We start from the raw sequence: 23,736 nt of genomic DNA, 5'->3' as shown, positions 1-23,736 counted from the left end.
CTTTTAGAGTCAAAAAATTTCAACCCACACAAATGAAGAGAACTCTATTTATAGAGTTCCCTAGTGGGCTTTTATGGACTTGGGCCTGGTCTGATCTATGGACCATACCCATTGGCTCAATCACATGGATTTGGGTCATATTTAATTTTGGGCTAAATTAAGTTTATTTTTGGGCTTAATTGAATTTTAGCCAAAATAAATAATATTTAATTGAACCAACATAATTAATTTGATCCAATTTTCATAATAAAGACATGTGACATCATTAGCATTGTCTAACTTGTCTTTAAATTTAATTTGGGATACATGTCAATTTTTAGTAATCCCAAATACAATTATTTTAGTAAATGATGTGGCAACGTGTAATTAGTTTCAAAATTTCTTATTCAACAAGAACAACTCTGCTTCTATAGCATCCCTCTATTTTCATAGCATCCTTTCATTGTTTCTTCGATTTAGATACAGTTGCCTCCTTAAAAGTAGGAGACTTTGCTTTAATAATGTCAACTACACTAGTAAAAGCATAAGCAACTAAATCAGCATATCCATACCTTGTAGAAGCATGTTTCACCCTTTAACCTTGTCACAAGTAAGCTGATAGTTTTGTAGGTCATTGTTACTTGGGCTTTCTTCACTGAAAATTCCCTCATTAATCAAAGTTCTCTCCTGTTGAGACTGTACACCATCATCAGATTCATACTACTGTGGAGCCTCTGTCTATGAAATTAATGGTGACTGATCACTAGATACATCTAAGCCAACTGACGGTCGTACTTCAAAATCAATTTTGAATTCTCTCACAACATGTTCAACTTTCTGTTGTTTCTACTGCTCTAATGTTGTAGCAGCATTACCTGAAACTATAGTACCTTCCAACACATACAAACCATTCCTCAAGGCTCCCCTTAGTTTAACCAAAGAACCCTTAGTAACTTTTAGAACTCCATTCTTAGATTTATGAGCATAATCTGATCTATCTAATTCACTAAGAGATGTTATATTACATTTGAGTTCTGGAATATACCTCACATTTGTGAGCTTTTTTATCATCCCATCATGTGTTGCAATTTGAACTAACCCAGTTCCCTTGACATCACCAATACTGTTTTCACCCAGTAAGGCCTTTCCCTCATCATTTTTCTGAAAGTCAGTCAGAAAATCTCGATTAGAAGTCATGTGATATGTGCACCCTGAATCCATGATCCAAACATTCTGCATATCTCAATGAGACAACATCAAGACCTCTACTAAATCATACCAATCAATAACATTCGTTGCACTAGACTCAATTGCATGCATGCTACTTGATGGTTCTTTACTCTTATTCAAAGGGCATGTTTCTTAAAGTGTTTTTCTTTATGACATAGGAAACACTTTCTAGCTTCCTCCGTTGATTTCATCCTGAAACTCTTCTCTTTGTCTTTCCAGCCTCTTTTGTCTCTTCTTTTTCTGGCCATGAGTAACTCTCCATCCTTGCATTCTTTCTTAATTTCAAGATTTCTAGCCTTCAAGGTATCCAACACTATATACATGGTCAATGAATCCCGACCGTATTCAATAGCTACATTAACTTTTCAATATGTTTCAGGTAATGAACTTAAAAGAATCACTGCTTAATTCTTTATTTGACATCTTCTCGCCAATGTTATTGAAATCAACTATAATCTTTTGAAATTCATCCAGGTTCTCTCTTCTAAGCTTTTACCTTGATCTATCTTATATTCAAAGAATTTTTCCTTTAGATATAATTTATTTGGCAAGGACTTTGTCAAGTAAAGACTTTGTAGATTTTTCCACAACTCCTTTATAGTAGTAGCCTCATCCATTAGCCTAAGCACTTCATCTGAGATATACAGAAGGATCTTTGAATAGTTCATTTCATCTGTATCCTTTTTTTCATCTTCTGTTATAGTTTCTGGAAGGTCCTCTTCATCTAAGATTTTTGCTACTTTTTGTTGAATCAAAATAGCTATAATATTTTTCCTCCAATGAGAAAAATCACCATTCTCGTCAAACTTAGTTACCTCAAATCATGTTGAAGCCATCTTTATCAAAGTGATTCAACCAAGAATATATCAACTGCAACTACTACACAAACCCAACTCTTCTTTTGATAGAGTGGAGCTCTGATGCCACATGATATAACTTCAACCAAGCTCTAATACCACTTGCTAAAATTTCTATCCAAGCCCTGTTACCACTTGTTAGAAATTACTCCAAGCTCAAAAACCACTTGGATATCAGTTTTCTACATTAGACAAGAGAACACAATGCCAAACCGGAATGCAATAGCCAAATAATCAGAAAAGGATAAAAGAGAAAAACAAATAAAATTAGTTTATTTTCTTTTCAAATATAGTAAAATGAACAAAAGTATAAATATAGTAAAATTTTACTGTTAATAGACAAATAAACGATAATATTGTGTTGATTTATAGATATTTTCAACAAATTTATGATTTAAAATAATTTTCTCTGGATTTTTACATAGTAGCAGTTTTCATGTTAGCTTTTGAAAAAACAATGTGAGATAATCAAATAACCTTCAGTTAAATCACAAGTTAATAACTATTGTAATAGCTAGAGGAACAGCAGAAGAGAATAACACAATAAACTTTGGTAACCCAGTTCGGCCAATGATGCCTGCGTCTAGGGAGCTGCGCATAGCCCTGATGAGTAATATTATTATGATTCACATTTAGCCAGTATACATTGATACAACATATGAACTTTGTTCAACTATATGACTATTTAACATGCTTATTAGCTTCAGACTTCAGGCTCCCCCTGAATGCATGAATGAATCTTTTCGATGATATCTTCATACTCTTTTGAAGTTTACTGTGACCACTCGAAATACTGCTTCGTCTTTCTCATTACTCATCATAAGAATCATCACAGACCAACACGTTGAGACCATAGATAAATAGTCGCACTATCTTCTTCGGCTCATAGTTATTGCAATACAGATTTGACTAACAACTCTAAAAAGCTTTCTTCGTTCGTCAGTTTCTTCGTTCGTCAGTCGTACTAGAACCCACAAGTTCCATAGTGTATATATATTTTTTCAAGGATAATCTCAAAAGTATAATAATATAAGATTCCTAAGATAAGATAAAGGAGGATATTTTATCTTTTTGGAATTAAATAACTCATTAATAAAAGATAATCTCATAAAATCTTTTTGATAAAATGCCAACAACTTTGAAATTATTTCCATAAAATTAAAAATGGTTTGAAGTTATTACTATTTAATTTTAAAATGAAAATCAACACAATATATTTGATATATTGTTTAACTATTTTGTTGATAAATTTATCTATACAATAAAATTGTGTCATGACGTTTAATTTCTAAGAGCAACCATTTTATTTTTTCATTTTTGTTTGTGAAAATTGAGCATATAGATACAAGTTCCATCTTCAAACTTTCTTTATTTGTTGTATTAATTATTTAAAAAACCAAACGAAAATTTGAAAACTAAAAGGAATAGATTTTTTAATAGTTATTTTTATTTTTAAAATCAAGAATTTAACTATTATATTTAAGAAAATACGGTCATTCTAAGATACAAAATGAAATAAGCGTAATTATCAAACAACAAATGCATTTTCAACTCTCAAACATCCCATACTTTTATGGCGACAAGAAGATGGAATTTCTCATTTGAGAAAGAACAAAATCAAAGGAGAAGTTTATAGGGATCATCTATGCAACACAAATGCCATCAAATTCTCATGAAAATACATTGTTCTTCATTAATTAAGTTCTTTGTTGGGTTAAACCAAGCAATAGCTTCTGAATTCAATATAATATAAACTAACATAACATCTGAATTTAGATACAAGCCATCCAGAAGCTCACCCATTTAATTTAAACTACAATACCACAAAATATCAAGCTTTGAGAGTATGTTGGTTCATCTTCATAATAAGAAGAAACCCAACAAACAAGCAAAGAAGAACAGCCAAATTTAAAAAAAAAAAAAAAAAAACCACTAATTTCTCCAAAAATAACAACAAAAACACAAACATTTTCCAACTGTTTGAATATAATCTCCAAAAACCTTCATCCTCTACCTTCAACATCTTTAAATCCTTCCTCTACAACTACATTAACCTTCTCATATTGAAAATCGACAGATTGTGGCTCACCTCCAAATATGGCATTTCTATTCCCTGCAATTGCCCACATAAACAGTACCAAAAACGCCATTAACGCACCACACCCAGTTCCAAAGATCACCCAAGCAAAAATGGTAAGTGGGTAAGAATGATCCTGTTCATCAGAACCCCGCCGTGGATCCACCGGCAAAGAATGCATCAATTTATGAACATTTCTAACACCAAATCGCCATGAAAACACTCTGCTCCACTCACTTGATTTGCTATTCCACGAACTTAATCCCACAAACACTTCTCTCCCACCAGATTTAATCGCCAAATCAATTGGGTATTCCAATAAAGGATCATAAGGCCTAGATTCCCCGTATTTACCCAACCTGATCTCCACCATTTTCGAATCGTAATCGACCCATGATGTAAATTTTCCCCCATTGTTCGGCAAGAGAATCCCCTTCTCCGGTTTCACGTACCCATCACTCAAATTAGCAGAAACAAACTGGATACTGTGAACCCATTTCTCCGGAGAAACCTCGTCGGGAAAAATGCCTCCGGGGAAGAGTGAAAGAACGAGGCCGTCGCCGTTCTCTGGCGAGACAGAGAAAGTGAAATGGGTATTAAACGAGGTCGATTCGTGAATCGTTAGGGGTTTATTATGCAAGAGAAGGCCGAAGCTGGAAGCGATGGGACGGGTTAATTTGACAAAGGAAGCGCCGCCGTTGACGTGAGCGTCGGTGGAGACGAAAGCGGCGTCACCGATTAGGGAAAGTTGGGGATCGAAATTGGGTTGTCTTGGGAAGGTGAATGAAGAAATGGGGTGGAGAAATTGGAAGAGGAAAATGGAGAAAAGGAATTGAGATGAGAAATTAACCATTATTGCAAAAAAACTGAGTGGTTGAGCAGATCTATGTCGTTCAGACAGAAAGAACAACATTCACGGGATACAGAAAATGGTCTTTTTTTCTCGCTTTCCCCTCGGTTTTTTAGCATTGGGTTCGCTAATTTTAGGGGAATTTTACCACATCTCATCTTTGACCGTATATCATCTTTACTTAAAAGCTTAATGCAATTCAACAGAGAAAGCAAGCCCTTACGACATCGTATTGAACTTTTTTTTTTTTTTTCAGTTTTGGTAAATTACTATTTTGAGTAATTTGACCTTGATTCCATCAATCTAGTTTCTAAAGTTTTCATTGTAATTCTAATTCAAACTTTTAAACCATTCGGAACTAATAGTTTGCCCAATCAAGTTTAAATAATTACATATATAATATGTGTTGACAGTTGATATCAAAATCTAGGTGCGACAGTTGATATCAAAATCTAGGTGCAATGGTGAAATATGAACGGTGGTCGAGATAAGCTTAAGAGTAGAGTGCAAGGGAGATAAACAGGCAATACAATACACGAGGTTTGTAAACCCAGTTCGATGAATACGTATCTACATCTAGGGGCAGTTCACCCCGGATAGAGACTTGTATTAATGACAACTATAATGACAGTTGAATGCATAGTTATGACTGGAGAAACCGCACTATGATCCTTAGCTTCTGTGTTGTTTTTCGAATTGTTCAAGACAGGACTAAATTATGGAATATCATAATGACCATAACTATATAATAAACGACATAAACCTCCCCCTCAATGGTGGCATTGGTTGAGGGTATTTTCAACGTTGACTTTGTAGAGCTTCTCTATCCACATTACTTTGTATTCAGAGTTCGATCAAAAACCACGACTGGAAGCTTAGTAAACTCCACTATTTGTACTTGATGATGCTTCCTTAGAAAGTAACTAATTTAGAAAATCTTAACAACTTGGGTCCACTTTGTTAGTTCGACAGAATCCTATTTTTAAGGGGAGAATCTTAAGTTGGTTGTTAGGAGAAATAATCATGTGGGACCAGTTTGCTTAACAGACTCCCCCTTGGTACCATTAACTTTTATTTCTGCAGTCAAACACCCAGATTAACTAACTTTCCGAGTGTTGAAATTAGAGGACATAGTACCCAGATTAAAGAAAAACACATATTTCATTAATGGAGTGAATAACAGAAAACAGTTGTACATTGATATAGCAAGTAGAGTTGTGACCTCCTGACCTAAAGCAACTGAAACATTCTGAGATCGTTGAGGAAACAGAATGCAACGAAAAAGACTACCGAATCTACCGATGTGGCAAAAGACAAAGACTGCTGAGACTATTGATATAGCAAAAAAAAAAAAAAAAATAGAAACTGTTGTTCACAAAAAAACTAAAGCCAACTCCAACCCAACTCCAACTAAGTCAAAAACAACCAATCTTAACTCCCCCTGCTTGAATGCAAAATCAAAGCCAGAGCATCTTAATCAGACGGAGGAGGGGTAGTTCCAGAAGCTGCACGTCGAAGGTCACGGATGACAGCATCCAATACAGTGCGGCGATCGGTTAGCTCACTTATTTGATGGGTCAGAGCATGAGATTCAGCAATAAGAGCTTGCAGCAGCCGATTGGCAAGTGACACCGAGAGAGTCACAAGATGGCCAACCGCAGGTTGCAAGGCAGCATGAGTACTGGTTCCGCCTGGAGCATTGTCAAACTCAACAGCAACATTAAGAAAGCGAGCCCCTTGAAACAGGCGCATACTGAGCAGTATAACCCGAGGTGCTGAACCTACAGTATCCAGAGGAGTCAGAATGGTTGACTCCTGAGCCAGAATAAAGCCACTTAAAATTCGCGGGAAGCAGATTGGAATGTGGATGGCAAAAGTATCGACATGTCGCAGAAGATGATTGAAGATGAATTCTCCAACATTCACTTTTACCCCAGTGCCCACAAGGTAGACAAAGTGACCCAGCGATGTCAAAATAGTGGAGGCATACATAGACGGAATCCAATTAGAGATCCCAATTCGATGAAGAATTGAATACTTAACCGTCAGGGAGGCAACTGGTAACTACCCATCGACTGGCCATATTGAGACTGTGCCACCGGTAAGTTTCTCAGCCAGCCGTTCAGGAGTGGGATACGAAACCGCATAGTCTGCAGGCATAGTCACTAGTACAAATTTGGGTTTTAACGACACTAGTAATCAAATTATTGTGTCGTTAAAAGTAAAAAAAGGTGGGGTGGAAGAAAAATGTGTCGTTAAAAATAACAAATGCAGAATTTTTAACGACACATTTTTTGCGTCGTTAATTAACGACATAATTTATGTGTCATTAAAAAGTTATTCAAATAAAAAAATAATTTTATTAATTCTTGACACAAATTTCCTTGACAAAAATTTTGCGTCGCTAATTAACGACATAATTAAAGTGTCATTAAAAAGTTATTCAAATAAAAAAAATACTATTTCTTGACACAAATTACAAGTGTAAAATAAAATCCCTAACTTGACCATTTGCACCGCCTCCCTGCCTTCAACGCCGTCTCTCTCAATCCAATCTCCGCCGTCGTCTCCCTCCGCCCTCCACCACTCGCATACCTTAGCCGTCATCTCCGTCCGCCACCCACCACTCAAAGCCTTCCGACCTCAGTCGTTTTCTCCCTCCACCATCCACTATCGTTGTCGTTTTCTCCCTCTACCAACCGATAGACCTCAGCCGTTTTCTCCCTCCACCATCCACCATCGTTGCCATTTTCTCCCTCCACCAACCGATCGATCGTTGCCGTTTTCTCCCTCCACCATACACCGCTCACATTTGATTTTCGGCCGCCGACGTCGTCTCTCTCAATCCAATCTCTACCATCGTTCAGGTAATTCCGTCGTCAATGTAAGATTCTGTGTTTTTGTTTTTATTCAATTTATGGTGTTTTGGGATTAGGGTATTGTTCTTTGACCTCTCTTTTTGGTCTTATGATACCATACCATTTTTTGGGAATTCTAACATGAATTTGATTCTCTGTTTTCCTAATCTATTGGGTTTCTTCTTCCCTTTTGTTGGAATATTGGGAATTTGGTTGGTTGTTATTCAGCTATTTTTTGGCCCCTTGTTCAAGAAAATTCTATTGGGTGTAAACTGAAGTTGGTGACTGATCTTGGTTTTTTCTATTTCTTTTTTTGATTGTTTTTCTTCTGTTTATTGAGCTTTTTTTAATCCCTTCAATCATGGAGCTATTTTGTTATATAACTACGAAGGAGTGAGCTTATTGTCTATGGAACAATGAAGAATCACTTGGAACCTATACAATTTAGAATTATAGACAAAAAAATTTCAATGTATAATTGAAAAGTGATTGATACTTTTGAGATACAAACTCTTCAAGTGAGGGAAAAAAGAACTTAATGGAACGCAATAAGAGAACCATAAAAAAAGTTGTCTAGTGGAATTGAGAGCTAAGACATTTTTGTGGTGGCCTTTTTCTGTCGTTGAACTTGTTGGGTTCTTTTTTTCTTTTTTAACTTAAGACTGATAGTGTTTGTTTATTTTAGTTGTAACTTTGGGGTTCTTCTCGTTCGAGTTGTTTTTGAAATCTTGTAGATTTGTGTGTATTTACTGCACATTGAGCTGTTAAGGCTTCCTTGGAATGCAGAGTGTTTGGTTGCATTAGATCATCACTCATCTTTAGTGGATCAATTGTGGTTGTCATCTCTTATTTTGGATTCATCCTTTGGGTCTGTTATTTTGTTTTCTATGATCCAAGTTCGAAGATTATGCTAAAGCTTTGTCACACATTCATTGTATTTTGGTTTAATATGTTATTGAATTTACCATCACCAAAAAGGCAAAAATTTACTTGGTTGTTACATTTGTCAAAGTGTCGCTAAGATGGATATGGTTTTTATGCTTATCTGGTGTACACCCAAAACTAGCTGCTATTCCAGAATGTGTGAATAGACTATTTGATTTAGATAAAAGCTATTTTGTAGTATTTACATCATAATCTCTATTAGCATGTTAATCGAGAAACTTTATAATGGTTAAACTCATTACCTCTCTTGTCTTCAGTTTAATATTGTTCTTTTTTTTTTTTTTTTATATTGGTGGAATTCCACCTTTCACCAACTCTCAACTTAAAAGGTGTCGTGTGAATCTATGGGAATAATCTAGTGCGAATAGTGGAGTTTTGTATTTTCCTTTTGTGGAGTTAAATCTATCAGATGCAAGACATATGCTTAACTACTAAGGATATGAAAAACCCTTTGCTCTGCCTACATGGTTTATAGAAAGTACCTGAAAACGTTCACCACTTTTGCAATTTCAACAATAACTGTCAATTCTTTTGCTACTGTTGTTATTTAGCCGATTTGATAGTTGTACAATTTTTGCTGTATCATATTTGATTTATAGCCTCTGTAGAGCAGTTTACGAGAATATTGTTTAAGTATTTATTTGTTATAAGAGTCTACCCACTCCTTTTCAATTCTTATTCAATATACTTCTTACTCCGTTGACAGCAGGTCTATTTGGAGGAACAAGTTCTAAAGTTCAAACTCGACGTTGATATTCTTTAGGTACTACTTTTCTATTTTCACAAAGTTCACAGATATTCTTCAGACACTCATCCCTTTATCTCCTTAATCCAATTCATTATCAGTGACTTTTGATCAGTTTGAAGAAAAAATTTATAGCTATTTAGATAACAACTTCTCATCTGGGTCCCTTTGGATTTTCAGTTTTTTAAATTGCATCTATATGTATACTTTTGTTATCAATTTCAATATATTTCATAATGAAGCAGTTTGATCTATGTTGTTTTTATTTGATTCTAAATATATATGTGTAAGATTTATGATTGTAAACAAGCTTAGCTCTAATCATTGAAATATTTAATGTATTGAAGTTGCTAGGATGCCATTTTTTTTTCCAAAGCTGCCTTGTTAGAATTCCAAAGGTTAAATGGTTGATATAGATATTGTTTGTAGAATGATTGAAGTCATATCTATATATGATCATCGATTCCTATGCATGAAACAACAAATACAAAAGGAATATTTTTTATTATACTTTCGATCTCACAGGCTGCACTTGACACAAAAATAGTGAGGAGCGCAAATGTTTCTGCAAAAATAAAACAATCAAGATTCAGTCCGTAAAGAAAGCTATTTGAGGTAATTCGTGAGCCCTAACATATTTGGTTATTTAATTTAGAGGTATTTAAAGAGTTTTGTATAAGAAATTCGTGTGGTTTTGAGGCTGGATTAGATGAAATGGTTGTCTAAAATTTTGAATGCGACTGCCAAAAAACAGAGTAAAACAAAAAGCACAGATAAGTGAGGAAGAAGATGAAGTTTGACATAGTTTTCCGTCATTGAATGCTTATTTTTGGGATTTAAGGTTGTTTAAGCAATTTGAAGCTATTCTTTAACAATATGGGAAGTATTAGATACTTTAACTTGAAAAATGGACACTAAAATGAGTTTGGAGGACTTGAGGTTCGCTATTGACTTTATTAGAATCTTGTTTTTTACACTTGCAAGTCTTTGTGTTTTAGGAATAGTTGTTGAAGCGCAACACATTTGCAACACCATCAAAATAAATTTCTGGTTACCTCTGTGAAGTTGTCTTCCACTGTTTATTGCTTCTCCTCGCTCCCTCCTCCATTCGCTTCGTTCTCCATTCATTCCGGTTCGTTCCTTCTCCAGTTCGCTCCCTTCACTCTCTTTTCTTCCATTCACATTTTTTGGCTGAAATTTGAGTTCTTTGATTGCTATTTTGGATAATTCTCAAATTATAAACTTAAATATATTTGAAGAAATTGATTTTGACTGTAACAGAGAACTTGTGGGATTAAGCCAGCATTGCTGCTTGGAATGTTGCAAAATTGACTTGAAATATTTGGCAACCAGAGGATTTTGAGTACAAAGGTGACATAGTTTATGTAAGGATTAAAGTATGCATGAATACCTTTTCTTTTAAAGTAAAATTCTGAATTGCAATGAAATATAATTTTCAAAAGCAGTTATTGGATATAAACTTCAAGACAAGACAAGGCTCCTAGCTCCTATACAATACTGACTGGTTCTTTGAAGCTTATTTTAGTGTTCCATCATCACCAACAACAGTTTTGATGTGACCACATTAGAAACTTAAGTGCAAAATAGCTTAGCAACCTGTTCAGCAAATATTTCTCTGTTTTTCATCATTGATAGCTTTCTCATAAATGCATAAATATTTAAGATAAGACTCAGAAGAGGCACCCCTGTATTGTTCGTTTTTGCTTAGTCATACATTGAAGTAGAACAAAATCAATAGCTTTGGGTTTGATTGAGTTAACAAAAACTTGGAACAACACCTGAGAACTTCTACCACATCTTCTTTGACAAGATCTAGTGATTATTCATATCATTTTGAATGGTTTATGCACTTCATTTGTGTTTTCTGTGGACCAAAGTTATAAATTGAATAGAATAACCTTCTACACTTGTATCCTAACTTTTACTAGTCAACGTTGAATTCACTATCAACTATCATCTTTTTAGAGAGCTTTGTCTTGCTCCTATTTACATAAAAACACAATAAACTAATCATCATTAGATACAAAAAATCATTCAAACATGTTTCCTATCAGAATACCAAGCTATGTCTAATCGCTCGGATTACTAACTAATACCAAGTTTGCATGGCTAGTTCATTGTCTGCTTTGTAGGCTGCTTGCATTGTGGTTCTAATTCCGTGAACTGTTTGCTTTCTTATTGTTAGATTGAGAGGGATTTTTTCTATTTTGTTACTGTTAGATTGAGAGAGATACTCTATGGTCGTAGGGCCTGGTTGGAGTTTCTTATCTTTCAGTTTTATGGTTTGTAAGACATGAGTATTCTTTAAGGAAGGTTTAAAATATCAAGTTTTATGGTAGCCATTAAGTTAGCTCCATTTTGAAACTCGTTTTTGACACTTGTAAGTCTTTGTGTTTTAGGAATAGTTGTTGAAGCGCATCACATTTGCAACACCGTCAAAATCAATTTCTGGTTACCTCCGTGAAGTTGTCTTCCGCTGTTGATTGCTTCTCCTTGCTCCCTCCTTCATCCGCTTCGTTCTCCGTTCATTCCGGTTCGCTTCCTTCACTCTCTTTTCTTCCATTCACATTTTTTGGCTGAAATTTGAGTTCTTTGATTGATATTTTGAATCCTATGTTATTTTTTACTGTCCACTGCTGCCATTCCTTGCAAATTTATCATCCAGTTTAGTTTATCAATGCACACTAACGACAAGCATGATTTAGCAAGTAACAAAGCACAAAATGAGAATAGTGTTAAAACTAAGAACTTTAACTTCTAAGTCTATGAACATTGATAATAGAATTATGTCCTTGAAATATAAAGACTTGGAACTTCTGGCGCTTGAGAATTGTTATACAGATATATAATGGCAATACACTAACCATTTCTAATGATCCAATTTGAAGCTTGTTGAAGATTGGGTACTTTTTTCAAACACTTCAGCTACCTAACTCATACACCTTACCAATGACACAACGGCTAAAGAAAACATCACATTCATCACATTTTCCCATAACTACTTGGACCCTTCAACCTTCCATGACAAAGTATATGATGAAATAGTTACTACTATGAGAGAACAACCTAAGAAAAATCATCCTAGGCATGTTACATGGATAATGCTCAAATTATAAACTTAAATTAGGTTAGTTGACATGTAAGAGAACCAAGCCATAATTCCAACATATAAAATAAGTCTTGGTTTCCAGCAGATGTTTTTTTCTTGATATCTCATCTCCTTTCTTTAACTGCATCACTTACCAAACAATGACGAGACAAATGCTTCATTTAAAAGATATTGGTCTAAGAAGTAATTGCAAAACACACTTTTAATGGAAAAAGGAGACTGCTTTTAGCTTTTAGCACTTTTAATTGTTTCTTGTCACTCCTCTCGTTTGTATTCTTTAATTTTTGTTGTGTGTTTTGTTTATTTTTACTGCTAGAAATGATCTTCTTATCTTAAATACCTGAGAAGTGATGTTCGATGATTGTTTTTTCTTTTCTCTTCGTGGCCAAGAAGAGCGCTGTTTGTCTGTTTCCTTTAAAGAAATGAAGAATGATCGTTGAATTCCTGTTTTGCTGTTGTTTTACACTGTTTCTTGTTATTAGCCAGTCACGCATCGGCTTAGTAGCTGTTTGTTCTATGTGAATGGTCAGTAAGCTCACCTAAAGCAACGTTGTTTGACAACCGTTATAGTGAAGGTAGATCGTGTAGTTTCTCTTCAAGGTTGTGAAAGTACATGTCTCAAATCATGTTTAATTGTATGGCTGAATGAAGAAACTGAAAGAGCAAAATCTCAAAGAAACCATTAAAATAATAAATCTATGGTGCTGCCAATGAAGGGATATATATATACAAATAATAATTGTGCTAAAGGCAGAGTTTCAGCAGAATATTTAATGTGTAAAACACTAATTATAGCAAGAATAATGGGGTATATAATGAACAGTCACAACTCTTAGGTTTGTTTCACTGAAAATCTGAAATTTCTGCTGCCTTATAGGAATTTCTGCTGCATTTCAAGTTCATCAAAGAGAGCTCTCTGAATTACTGAGATCCGCTTTTCGTTCATTACGGTACGTTTTTGTTTTCTTCTAATCTTCTCTTCACTATGAACATTTTCAACCTTCTCTTCCTGTAGAGTTCCAGCTTGTTTAGTTTCTTTGGCATTCTCATTGGATTTGGAAGAATCAACAATGTCTGTTTGCTTAGTGTCGTTCCTTCGCCTAGAAGAGTTTGTATGCTGCTATGAAGAGATGAGATGACCCATATTCACCATAGGCCTTTTCGTTTGTAAACATATGTATGGTGCTGCCTCCAACCTAATCATAAATCTAATCAAGACAAGTTTCAGAACTAGGAATTTCCTAAAGTTTTCAATTATGTAATGTTTTTGAATAGGCTCCAATTTTATTTATATTTATCTTTTCTTGTTGAAGCTAGTAAGTCCTGTCATGTCACTAGAATTCACTTGCTTGTTATATTACTAGTGGACCTGACAACTAATGTTGCTTCTCTCCGTACAGTTGGTTTAGATCATATTAGTGGCTTCCTTTACTGCTGTCATCATTCAGTCTTTAGCAGCCAATCTAGGGGTTGTCATAGGTAAATGACTGCTGCATAACGTTCTTCCTTTCTTTCTTTTTTTTTGGCTTATTAAAGTTGTGATATTTTCATAGTTTCAACAGTTGTTTGACATTTAGCAGAGAACTATAAAGTTGAGTACCCCAAAGTTCAAGTGATACTTAGACACCTTTTGATCACTTTTTAGGTTCGTTTGAAACTAAGTTTGTTCAACTTACACACCGGGTTGGCATTTTGGGTCTTTAAGTGCTTTTTCCACACTTTTTGAACTTTTGGGTACGTTATGAGTTACGAACTTGCATTTGAGCATTGTTAGGTCATTTTGAAAAGTAATGTGATACTTATAAATGTGTTGAACGCTATTTTGGTTGAGTAGGTTATGAGTTACGAACTTCAAGTGTTTTTTTAGAGGTTTTTAACTTTTTGGTAGGTGATGAATTACAAACTTACACTTATGTTTTGTTAAGTCTTTTTGAAAGTTATGCTTATGCACGTTGTGAATACTTTGTAGGTTGGTTTAAGACTAAGTTTGTTGAACTTACACACTTGGTTGCCAATTAGGCTAGGAAGTGCTTTTTTTCGACTTCTTTTAACTTTTTGGGAGGTTATGAGTTACGAACTAACACTTAAGCATTGTTAGGTCATTTGAAAGTTCAAGTGATACTTACACACATTTACAAGACTTGCTTAGTTCGTTTCAAACTAAGTTTGTTGCACTTACATACTCGATTGCCATTTTGAGTGTTCAAGTGCTTTTTTCACACTTTTTAAACATTGTTAAGTCGTTTTGAAAGTTCAAGTGACACTTAGACATGTTTTTAGAACTTTTTAGATTCGTTTGAAACTAAGTTTGTTCAACTTACACACCGGGTTGCCATTTTGGGTCTTTAAGTGTTTTTTCCACACTTTTTGAACTTCTGGGTACGTTATGAGTTACGAACTTGCATTTCAACATTGTTAGGTCATTTTGAAAAGTAATGTGATACTTATAAATGTGTTGAACGCTTTTTGGGTTGGATAGGTTATGAGTTACAAACTTCAAGTGTTTCTTTTAGATGGTTTTAACTTTTTGGTAGGTGATGAATTACAGACTTACACTTATGTTTTGTTAGGTCCTTTTGAAAGTTATGCTTATGCACGTTATGAATACTTTGTAGGTTGGTTTAAGACTAAGTTTGTTGAACTTACACACTTGGTTGCCAATTAGGCCAAGAAGTGCTTTTTTTCGACTTCTTTTAACTTTTTGGGAGGTTATGAGTTACGAACTAACACTTGAGCATTGTTAGGTCATTTGAAGGTTCAAGTGACACTTAGACACGTTTTTAAAACTTTTTAGGTTCGTTTGAACTTACAATGAAGGTGAGAGGAACAATCCATGGAGAAAAAGTTGTTGTGCTCATTGATTGTGGAGCAACACACAATTATGGAGTGATCCTAGGCTACGGTGCTGCTGTCAAGAGAAAGGGTGTGGGAAGAAGTTAAAATCATGCTGAATGACTAGTTTGTTATGGAAATTTCTCTACAAAGGCTTCAGGTTGGTGAGGGAAAGATATCGAAATGGTCTCCCCACAGGAGATCATCTCCTCCTCAACCTCTCTCTCTAGATGGTCTCCCCACTACTCCCCCTCCTCGTCACCTATCTTCTCTTAACGAACTATTTAAACTCTCAGTCACTCCCCACTTACTAGGTGCATGGTTTCTCTAAATTAAGACTAGGTTTGGAACTTTGGAGTGTCTTTCTAAGTTCTAACATGCTAAAATTATACGTTGAGAAGTAATTTAATGTGCTTTAGACCTAAAAAAGGAGTTTGTTTTAGACGCAAATTATTGGTCAGGAATTTGATAGCCATTTGGTTTCTTTTTATTTTCTTTTAGAGGATTTGGCGAGTTTTCTTACTATTTCTTTGCAAACAGGTTTGACTAAGTCCTAACTTATGAGATATATAAACCGTGTAATATCGTCTAATGGATAAATCATGGATGATGGAGAATAGGATGTCCAGGGAGTATGAATTGGGAGTGGAAGCGTTCATTCAATTTGGTTTTCGTAATGCCAATGGTTCCAGTACTATCAGGTGTCCATGTTTGAAATGTGGGAACCGTTTGCCACAAGACGAATCAACAGTCAGATATCATCTATATGCTAATGGGATCGATCAAAGCTATAAGATATGGTTTTGACATGGCGAATCTTTTACATCAGAGACTTCATGTAATCGATAGGCTTACACGAACGAAGAAACGGTCGACGACGATTTATTTCATGTGATAAATATGGTTTAAAATGTCCGCGATCAATTTTCTGAAGTACCTAATACGTTTGACAATATGTTCGATGATGCAAAGAAGCCTCTATTTCCTGGTTGTAAAAGATCCACAAAGTTATCAACATTAGTTAGGCTATACAACCTGAAGGTTAGATTTAGATGGAGTAATGCTAGCTTCTCCGAACTACTGGCAACGATTAGCAAGTTATTGCCTGAAAATAATAAAATGCCGATATCCATGTATGAAGAAAAAAAAAAACGCTTACTGCGTTGGGCCTTAGTTATCAAAAAAAATAGATGCATGCCCTAACAATTGCTGCTTGTATAGAAAAGATCTAGCAGACATCAGTAGGTGTCCTAAATGTAACATTTCGAGGTGGAAGACGAGTAAGAACTCAAATGAAGAGATTAAGGGAGTTGCAGCTAAACAGCTGTGGTATTTTCCAATTGTTCCAAGGTTCTTAAGGATGTTCAAGAAGTTTGAATATGCAAAGAACTTGTGTTGGCATGCAAATGACAGGAAAGTAGACGGTGTGTTAAGGCATCCAACTGATACTCCATCTTGGAAGTTGGTAGACCATTTGTGGCCAGATTTTAGGTTCGAACCGAGAAACCTCCGCTTGGGGTTGTCCACAGATGGCATCAATCCATACGGAGATTTATCAACGAAATATAGTTGTTGGCCTGTGATTGCTACAATATACAACCTTCCACCATGGCTATGTACGAGGAGGAAGTATTTGATGTTAACTATGTTAATCTCGGGACCTAAGCAACCAGGATACGACATAAATGTCTACCTAGAACCTTTGATTGATGATCTCAAACTTATTTGGGAAGAAGATGTTCAGTGTTTTGATGCACATAGAAATGAAAGATTCACCTGCGAGCTGTCTTACTGTGGACTATCAATGAATTTCCTGCATACGGGAACCTGTGTGGGTGTAGCATGAAGGGGTATAAAGCTTGTCCAATATGTGGGGAGGAAACTTCTTCTATAAGACTACCACATGGGAAGAAAAATGCATATATGGGACATATAAAATACTTACCAAATAATCACCCTTATAGAAGACAAAAAAAAGCATTTGATGATAATCAGGAGCATGGGACACCTCCTCTCCCTTTATCAGGCGAGACAATCTATAATAGACTTAAGGATAAGACCTTTCTATGCGGTAAAAGATCTAGTAGGAGGTTGAATGAAGATATTTCAAATGACTACTGGAAGAGGATTTATGCATTCTATGAGTTAGCATATTGGAAAAAATTACATGTAAGACACTGTCTTGATGTTATGCATATTGAGAAGAATGTATTGATGAATATAATTGGTACACTGCTTGACATACCAGGGAAGAGTAAGGATGGATTGAGTGCTAGACTTGATTTGGTAGAAATGTACATTCAACCCGAGTTGGCCCCTGTGTCCGATGGAAGTAGAACTTACATACCTGCAGCATGTTATACATTGTCAAGAGAGGAGAAAGTCTCTATTTCCAGAAATTTATCTGATCTTAAGTTTCCAGAAGGTTATTCGTCGAATTTCAGAAGTTTGGTATCTTTAGAGAACCTAACGCTCTCTGGTCTTAAATCACATGATTGCCATGTTCTAATGCAACAACTTCTCCCAATTGCAATACGTGGAGTTTTACCTAAAAATGTTAAAGTGGCTATCACTAGATTGTGTTCTTTTTTCAACGGTATTTGCTCCAAGACTTTGTGAATATCAGATTTAGATAAATTGCAGCAAGACGTTGTTGAAACATTATGTTTGCTTGAAAAGTACTTTCCACCATCATTTTTCACCATTATGGTACATCTATGCGTCCACCTTGTACGAGAGGAAAAACTTTGTGGACCCATATACCTACGGTGGATATACCCATTCGAAAGATATATGAAAGTATTGAAAAGTTATGTCTGTAATAGAAATCGTCTGAAAGGATCGATTGCAGAAGCACACATATGTGAGGAAGCTGTTGAATTTTGTTTTGAGTTTCTATCTGGGCTTGACCCTATTGGACTAGGTTCATTTAAATCTCGAGAGGAAGGTCGGATCGAAAGACCGTTATCTGTTGGATCATCTATTACACCTAGTCAAGTTGTACTAAAACAAGCCCATCTACACATACTAGAAAACATTGAAGAAGTTCATCCATACAGAGAGTACGATTCATTACCGTTGACAAGTTATTTTACTTTTATATACATTCTTTTAAATAAATGGTACTCACTACTTCCATCTCGATTGGCCTTACATAGACGACATATGGAAATCTTGAAATCTTCCAACCCACGAAGGGTAAGAAATGAGAAATGGTTGCGAGATGAGCACAATAGATCATTTCCTAATTGGATACGAGACGAGGTATGTTGTTTAAATGTACTTTCATGTTATTGACACATAATAGAAAGTACGAACAACTGTGACTAATTATGATCGCCATAATAGGTCATGCGTGAAATCCAGGAAGGTCAAGTCGTGAGCACGACAATTAGATGGATTGCACATGGCCCACATCCAGTTGTGATGATATATGAGGGATATAAAGTCAATGGAATTTGCTACAACAGAAAGCCCCGTGATGACACTAGAACGGTTCAAAATAGTGGGGTTATGTTCGTTGCATCAACAATGCATGTGGCTAGTGCCAAAGACAAAAACCCGATAATTGCTGACATGTCCTTCTATGGTGTGATTCAAGGAATATGGGAAGTCAGTTATAACACTTTTGGGGTCACACTGTTTAGATGTGACTGGGTCGATACGAAGAATGGAGTATGAGTAGACGATCTTGGATTCACACTTGTTGACCTCAATCGTATAGGTAACTATTCAGATTCATTCATATTAGCATCACAAGCAAGACAAGTGTTCTATGTTAAAGATCCCAGTGATGACAGATGGTCCGTCGTTGTGAAGCCACAAGAAAAAGATTTTGTTGATTTTGTTGATAATTGTTACAACGACGAGCTAGGTGATACATCCCTCTATTGTCCGGCAATTTTAGAATGTCCAGCAGACATGACTAGAGAAGATGAAGAGATCCCATATATCAGGGTCGACTATGAAGGAACTTGGGTAAACACATAAACATTTGGTAATATAATGTTTCTCTAAAGTTTCTCATCATTCATTCTAGTCATTGAAAAACATTTATTTTAAGCCTAATAAATAATATTATTGTTTCTTTCTTTGCAGGACACTTTTAATTCCAATTTGGAAGACCTACTTGTAGTATTCAATAGTCCACTTGGCAGTTCTTAGCTTTGCTTTTTAGTATTTCCATTGAGCGATTAGTGATACTTGTAAACATTTTCTTTTACGTCTTGTAACAAACTTATCAAATCTTCATGTATGTTGATCTATATGTTCTGTCAACTTTCTGATGGATCTCACTAATGGATTATTATGGTTTATGATTATTATTTTTCATTTTCATTTCGTCTAAATAATTGATATGTTGATGAATAGTGTATTATACTGAAAATTATGTGTCATTTCATGCAGGTGGACCATCACTTACCAAACAATGACACTTGGAAAACAAGCTAGATTAGAAGCTGGTTGTAAGTACTTTCCTCTTGTAAGGGTGTTTTTTTTTGTACTTACTAAAAATACTATAACCTTTTCATGATAGGACAACCTACTTGTTTCAAAACGTGTGTCTCATTCAATGAACAACGTAACTTGTGATATATTATCGCAAGCCATCAGAGGGAATGATCCACCAGGAAGGATTCGAGGGGTGGGTCAATATGTCACACCGAGTAAATACTTCCACACTGCAAGAGAAAAACGAAAGAAGGTCGGTAAAGAAGAAGATTATGCTGAAGAGCGAGCGAGAATGGTTGCTCGTATCTTAGAACTGGAAGCAGAATTAATGAAGCATAAAAGGGTTCCTGAAGTGGCCACAAAGAGAGAAACTGACGAGAGCAAGATCAAGAGTCAAATGGCTTCTAAAAGCATTGACACGTCAGATGATGCAAATGACCATGACGCAAAAGAAGAAAATAGACAAGTTCTAGAAGACTTGACAATAGAGGACTTGACAATAGAAAAGCAAGATAAGGTAGAAGGCATCTACTTTTATTTTTTTACTCAAACGTTATTTTTTTAATGATTAAATATCTGATCAATTAACACTTATGTGCGGCGAAGGTTGGTGAGGAGAACAAATACGTTTGTGCATCGATTGAGACTTTGACAAAAGTGAAGGTCAGTATGAATTTGATTCCTATAGTTTTCAATTTCTCGGATGCAATATAGTAATATGATCATATTTTCTTTCACTGTATATTGTAGGATGGCACTTCTTGTCGACTTGCAATTGGGACTAAGGACAATGTTGTTGGTGCTGGAACTATTTTCGACTACGACATGGACGGTGACAACGTGAAGGTATCAGTAGACATGGTTACCGATGGTAATTGCTTCGTTCTTGTTCCAACAAGGGAAGGTAGGACTATGCTTTCCCAAGAAGTTGGTTCACAGTTGTTATGGCCTCGTCATTTAGTCATTCCTGTAGACGAGAAGGTAATGTATTTTTCACAATGGATTTGGTTTAAATATATTTCATATGGATGAGATTTTATGTTTGTGGCAGATGAAAAGTATGTACCAAGCTGATCCGCGATTACCGTCGTTGACACTGAATACAAAGAGAGCACCAGTTACACTACGATTATTGCTATGGGAACTTGATTATATTGGGTCAAAAATTCAAATTCACGTACCTGCTAAAGTTTTTGGGTATGAACGAAAATGTTGCATATTCCTCGAGGCACTCCAAGAATTTTGTCAAATGCAGCCTATATCAACCCAATGCATTGATGCATTCATGTTGTAAGTTACCTCTTTTGTACATCAATTACATAGTATAATAACGTGTACCACGCAGTAAAGTCGAGTATGTTGGTCATATTTGTAGTCACCTTTACAAAGTGATGGAAGAGAATGGAACGTTGGGATCCTACAAGTTTGCAGACGCTGGCTCTGTTTCAGTTGGTATAAGTAAAGAAGATCGAGCATAGATCTTGAATGCTAGATTGCTTGGGACCGACCATCGTCAGATTTTGATGTTTCCATACAATTCAGGGTATGTGCAAAACTTTTTTCAGCTAATGCACCTAATGAACTATATGACCTTCATTCTAAGTTTAACTCACATTTACCTGTCAATATAGAAACCATTGGTGTCTAATAGCCATCGATTTTTCAAGAGGCACTGCATATTGGATGGATCCCTTGAGAAACCGAATTAACAATGATGCCTCTAATGTCGTCCGGATGTATGTTGGAACTTTTCTTTATGATAAAACAATAATGAGTTAATATGTTGCATATGAGACAATGATTGTATAATTTACGTAGTTTGATATGCAGTCTTAGGTCTTTCGACATTTCGAACAAGAAGAAGCTTGTTTGGAGGATAATCAAGGTATGAGGAGTGGGGATTCAATAGAAGAAATAGGTAAACATACTTTATGTTTTGCAACTGTAACATGGGTATTTTGTTCTTTTTCTCTGATGGATAGTGTCCGAAGCAAGGTGGCATTGTGGAGTGCGGGTATTATGTGATGCGATTCATGCGTGATATAATATTATCAAGCAACAGGACAATCATTGAAGTAGTAAGTATTTCATTTTACCTTTTTGAACTACTTATGTTATTTACAATTGTTGCATATTAAATCATTTTTAAATGATGAATAGATGGAAGGATCAACCTCAACATACTCACAGGACGATTTAGATGTCGTAAGAACGGAGTGGGCTAAATTCGTAAACGAATATATTTTCTGTTCCCAATCTCAAAGGTAAAATTTGTAAACGAGACAACTTTATATGCTTTTTTTGTGTGGATTTTATTACAACACGTGTTGTTGCGTCAACTATCCTGCAGTTATAGTAGTCATTGAAATACTCTTTTGTTGATTTTTAGACATATGTTTTAGGAATCATGTTGACATGTACTTTGGATCTCTGTTCATAGTTTTGTTGACCATATACTGCAGTTATGGTAGTCATTGATAAGCTAGCTATTTTGTTCAATCTGCTTACACATGTTTTAGGAACCGTGTTGACATTGTTTTATTTTGTTAATTTCTCGTTCACTTCGTTTACTTGTAAAGTTTTATTCGTAGCATAGGTGTTTGTGGAATAGAGGAGGTAAGTCTATGTTTAGGTTTATTAATGACCTTGGAAGTGGGGAATGGGACGGTGGGAGTGCTAAGTTCATGTTTAAGCTCAACTTTGACTTTAGAAGGGGTGAGGGAGTGGGAAATTGGGGGGGGGGAGATACCTTTATGTTTAATAATGACCTTTGAAGAAGGGAGTGAGTTGCTAAGGTTAGAAATGACTTGGGGGGGGGGGGTTGGGACTAGGGGTACGTTTATGCTTAAGTTGTTCTTTGATGCAAACTAAAACATTGCTGGGTCTGTAAAGAATGAATCAAAACAAATTATTGCATTACTTATATATTATGCTTATGCTTATGAAGTTGGTGTTTTTATTTCTCTTTTGCTTCCCTTATGAATCTTTTACTAAGAAACTTGGTTGTATGACTTGGGTGGGAGGGGAGTGATACATTTATTTTTGATAATGACCTTGGAAGGAGTGAGTGAGATGCTAAGTTAATGTTTAAGTTTATAAATGACTTTGAAGGGGGGGGCTTAAGTTTTAAATTTAAATCAGAATATTGTTAGGTGTGTAAAGATTGAATTAAAACTTATATTTGCAACCATGTTTATGCTTATGCTTATGTAGTTGGTGTTTTTCTTTTATCTTTTGTGTTTTTTATGGGTCTTTTATAAAGAACCTTGGTTGTATGAACTTTGGACGTTTATGTTAAAAAGTTCCTATTTGGAATGTACTTAATGTTTATGCGTATGCTTATGCTTATGCATTTTCCGTAATGAAAGTTTACTAAGGTTCATTTTCTTCAATTTTGTAGGTAATTGAAGAATAGATGGATCATGGTATCGATCAAGTTCATTCCTACATTAGTTTGATTAGATTCGGTCGTACATATATTACAGTTAATTTATCTTTTGGATTATTGGAAAACCTTTACCGACAATGTAATTTACATTTTTTATTATCAATATAAATATCTTTCCAAACAAATGTGCATAATGTTAAAATTTAGTAATTAATTTTTTTGAAAGAAGAAATATATGACAGGAAATACGTGCTGCGAAAATGAATAATAACGACACCAAACATGTGTCGACATATAAGCCTTTAGTAAACAACAACAGTGTCGTCAAAGCACATTTCTTGACAAGAACTATGTGTAACAAAACATTTACAATGACAATATATTAGTGTCGTT

General features: G+C 35.3%; 1 protein-coding gene across 1 annotated transcript; it reads right to left on the bottom strand.

The window, feature by feature from the left end:
* Positions 1-4,069: 4,069 nt before the first annotated feature.
* Positions 4,070-4,996, bottom strand: LOC103485717 (uncharacterized). Its single transcript, XM_008443415.2, has one exon. The coding sequence runs from the start codon at positions 4,994-4,996 to the stop codon at positions 4,070-4,072; it is 927 nt and encodes a 308-aa protein (XP_008441637.2).
* Positions 4,997-23,736: the final 18,740 nt, after the last annotated feature.

This window comes from Cucumis melo, chromosome 3 (assembly GCF_025177605.1).
Source record: "Cucumis melo cultivar AY chromosome 3, USDA_Cmelo_AY_1.0, whole genome shotgun sequence".
Taxonomy (NCBI): domain Eukaryota; kingdom Viridiplantae; phylum Streptophyta; class Magnoliopsida; order Cucurbitales; family Cucurbitaceae; genus Cucumis; species Cucumis melo.
This window is presented reverse-complemented; position numbering and strand designations above follow the sequence as displayed.

Excerpts from the sequence above, each read along its gene's own strand:
- LOC103485717 (XM_008443415.2), bottom strand. The coding sequence starts at position 4,996 with ATGGTTAATTTCTCATCTCAATTCCTTTTCTCCATTTTCCTCTTCCAA.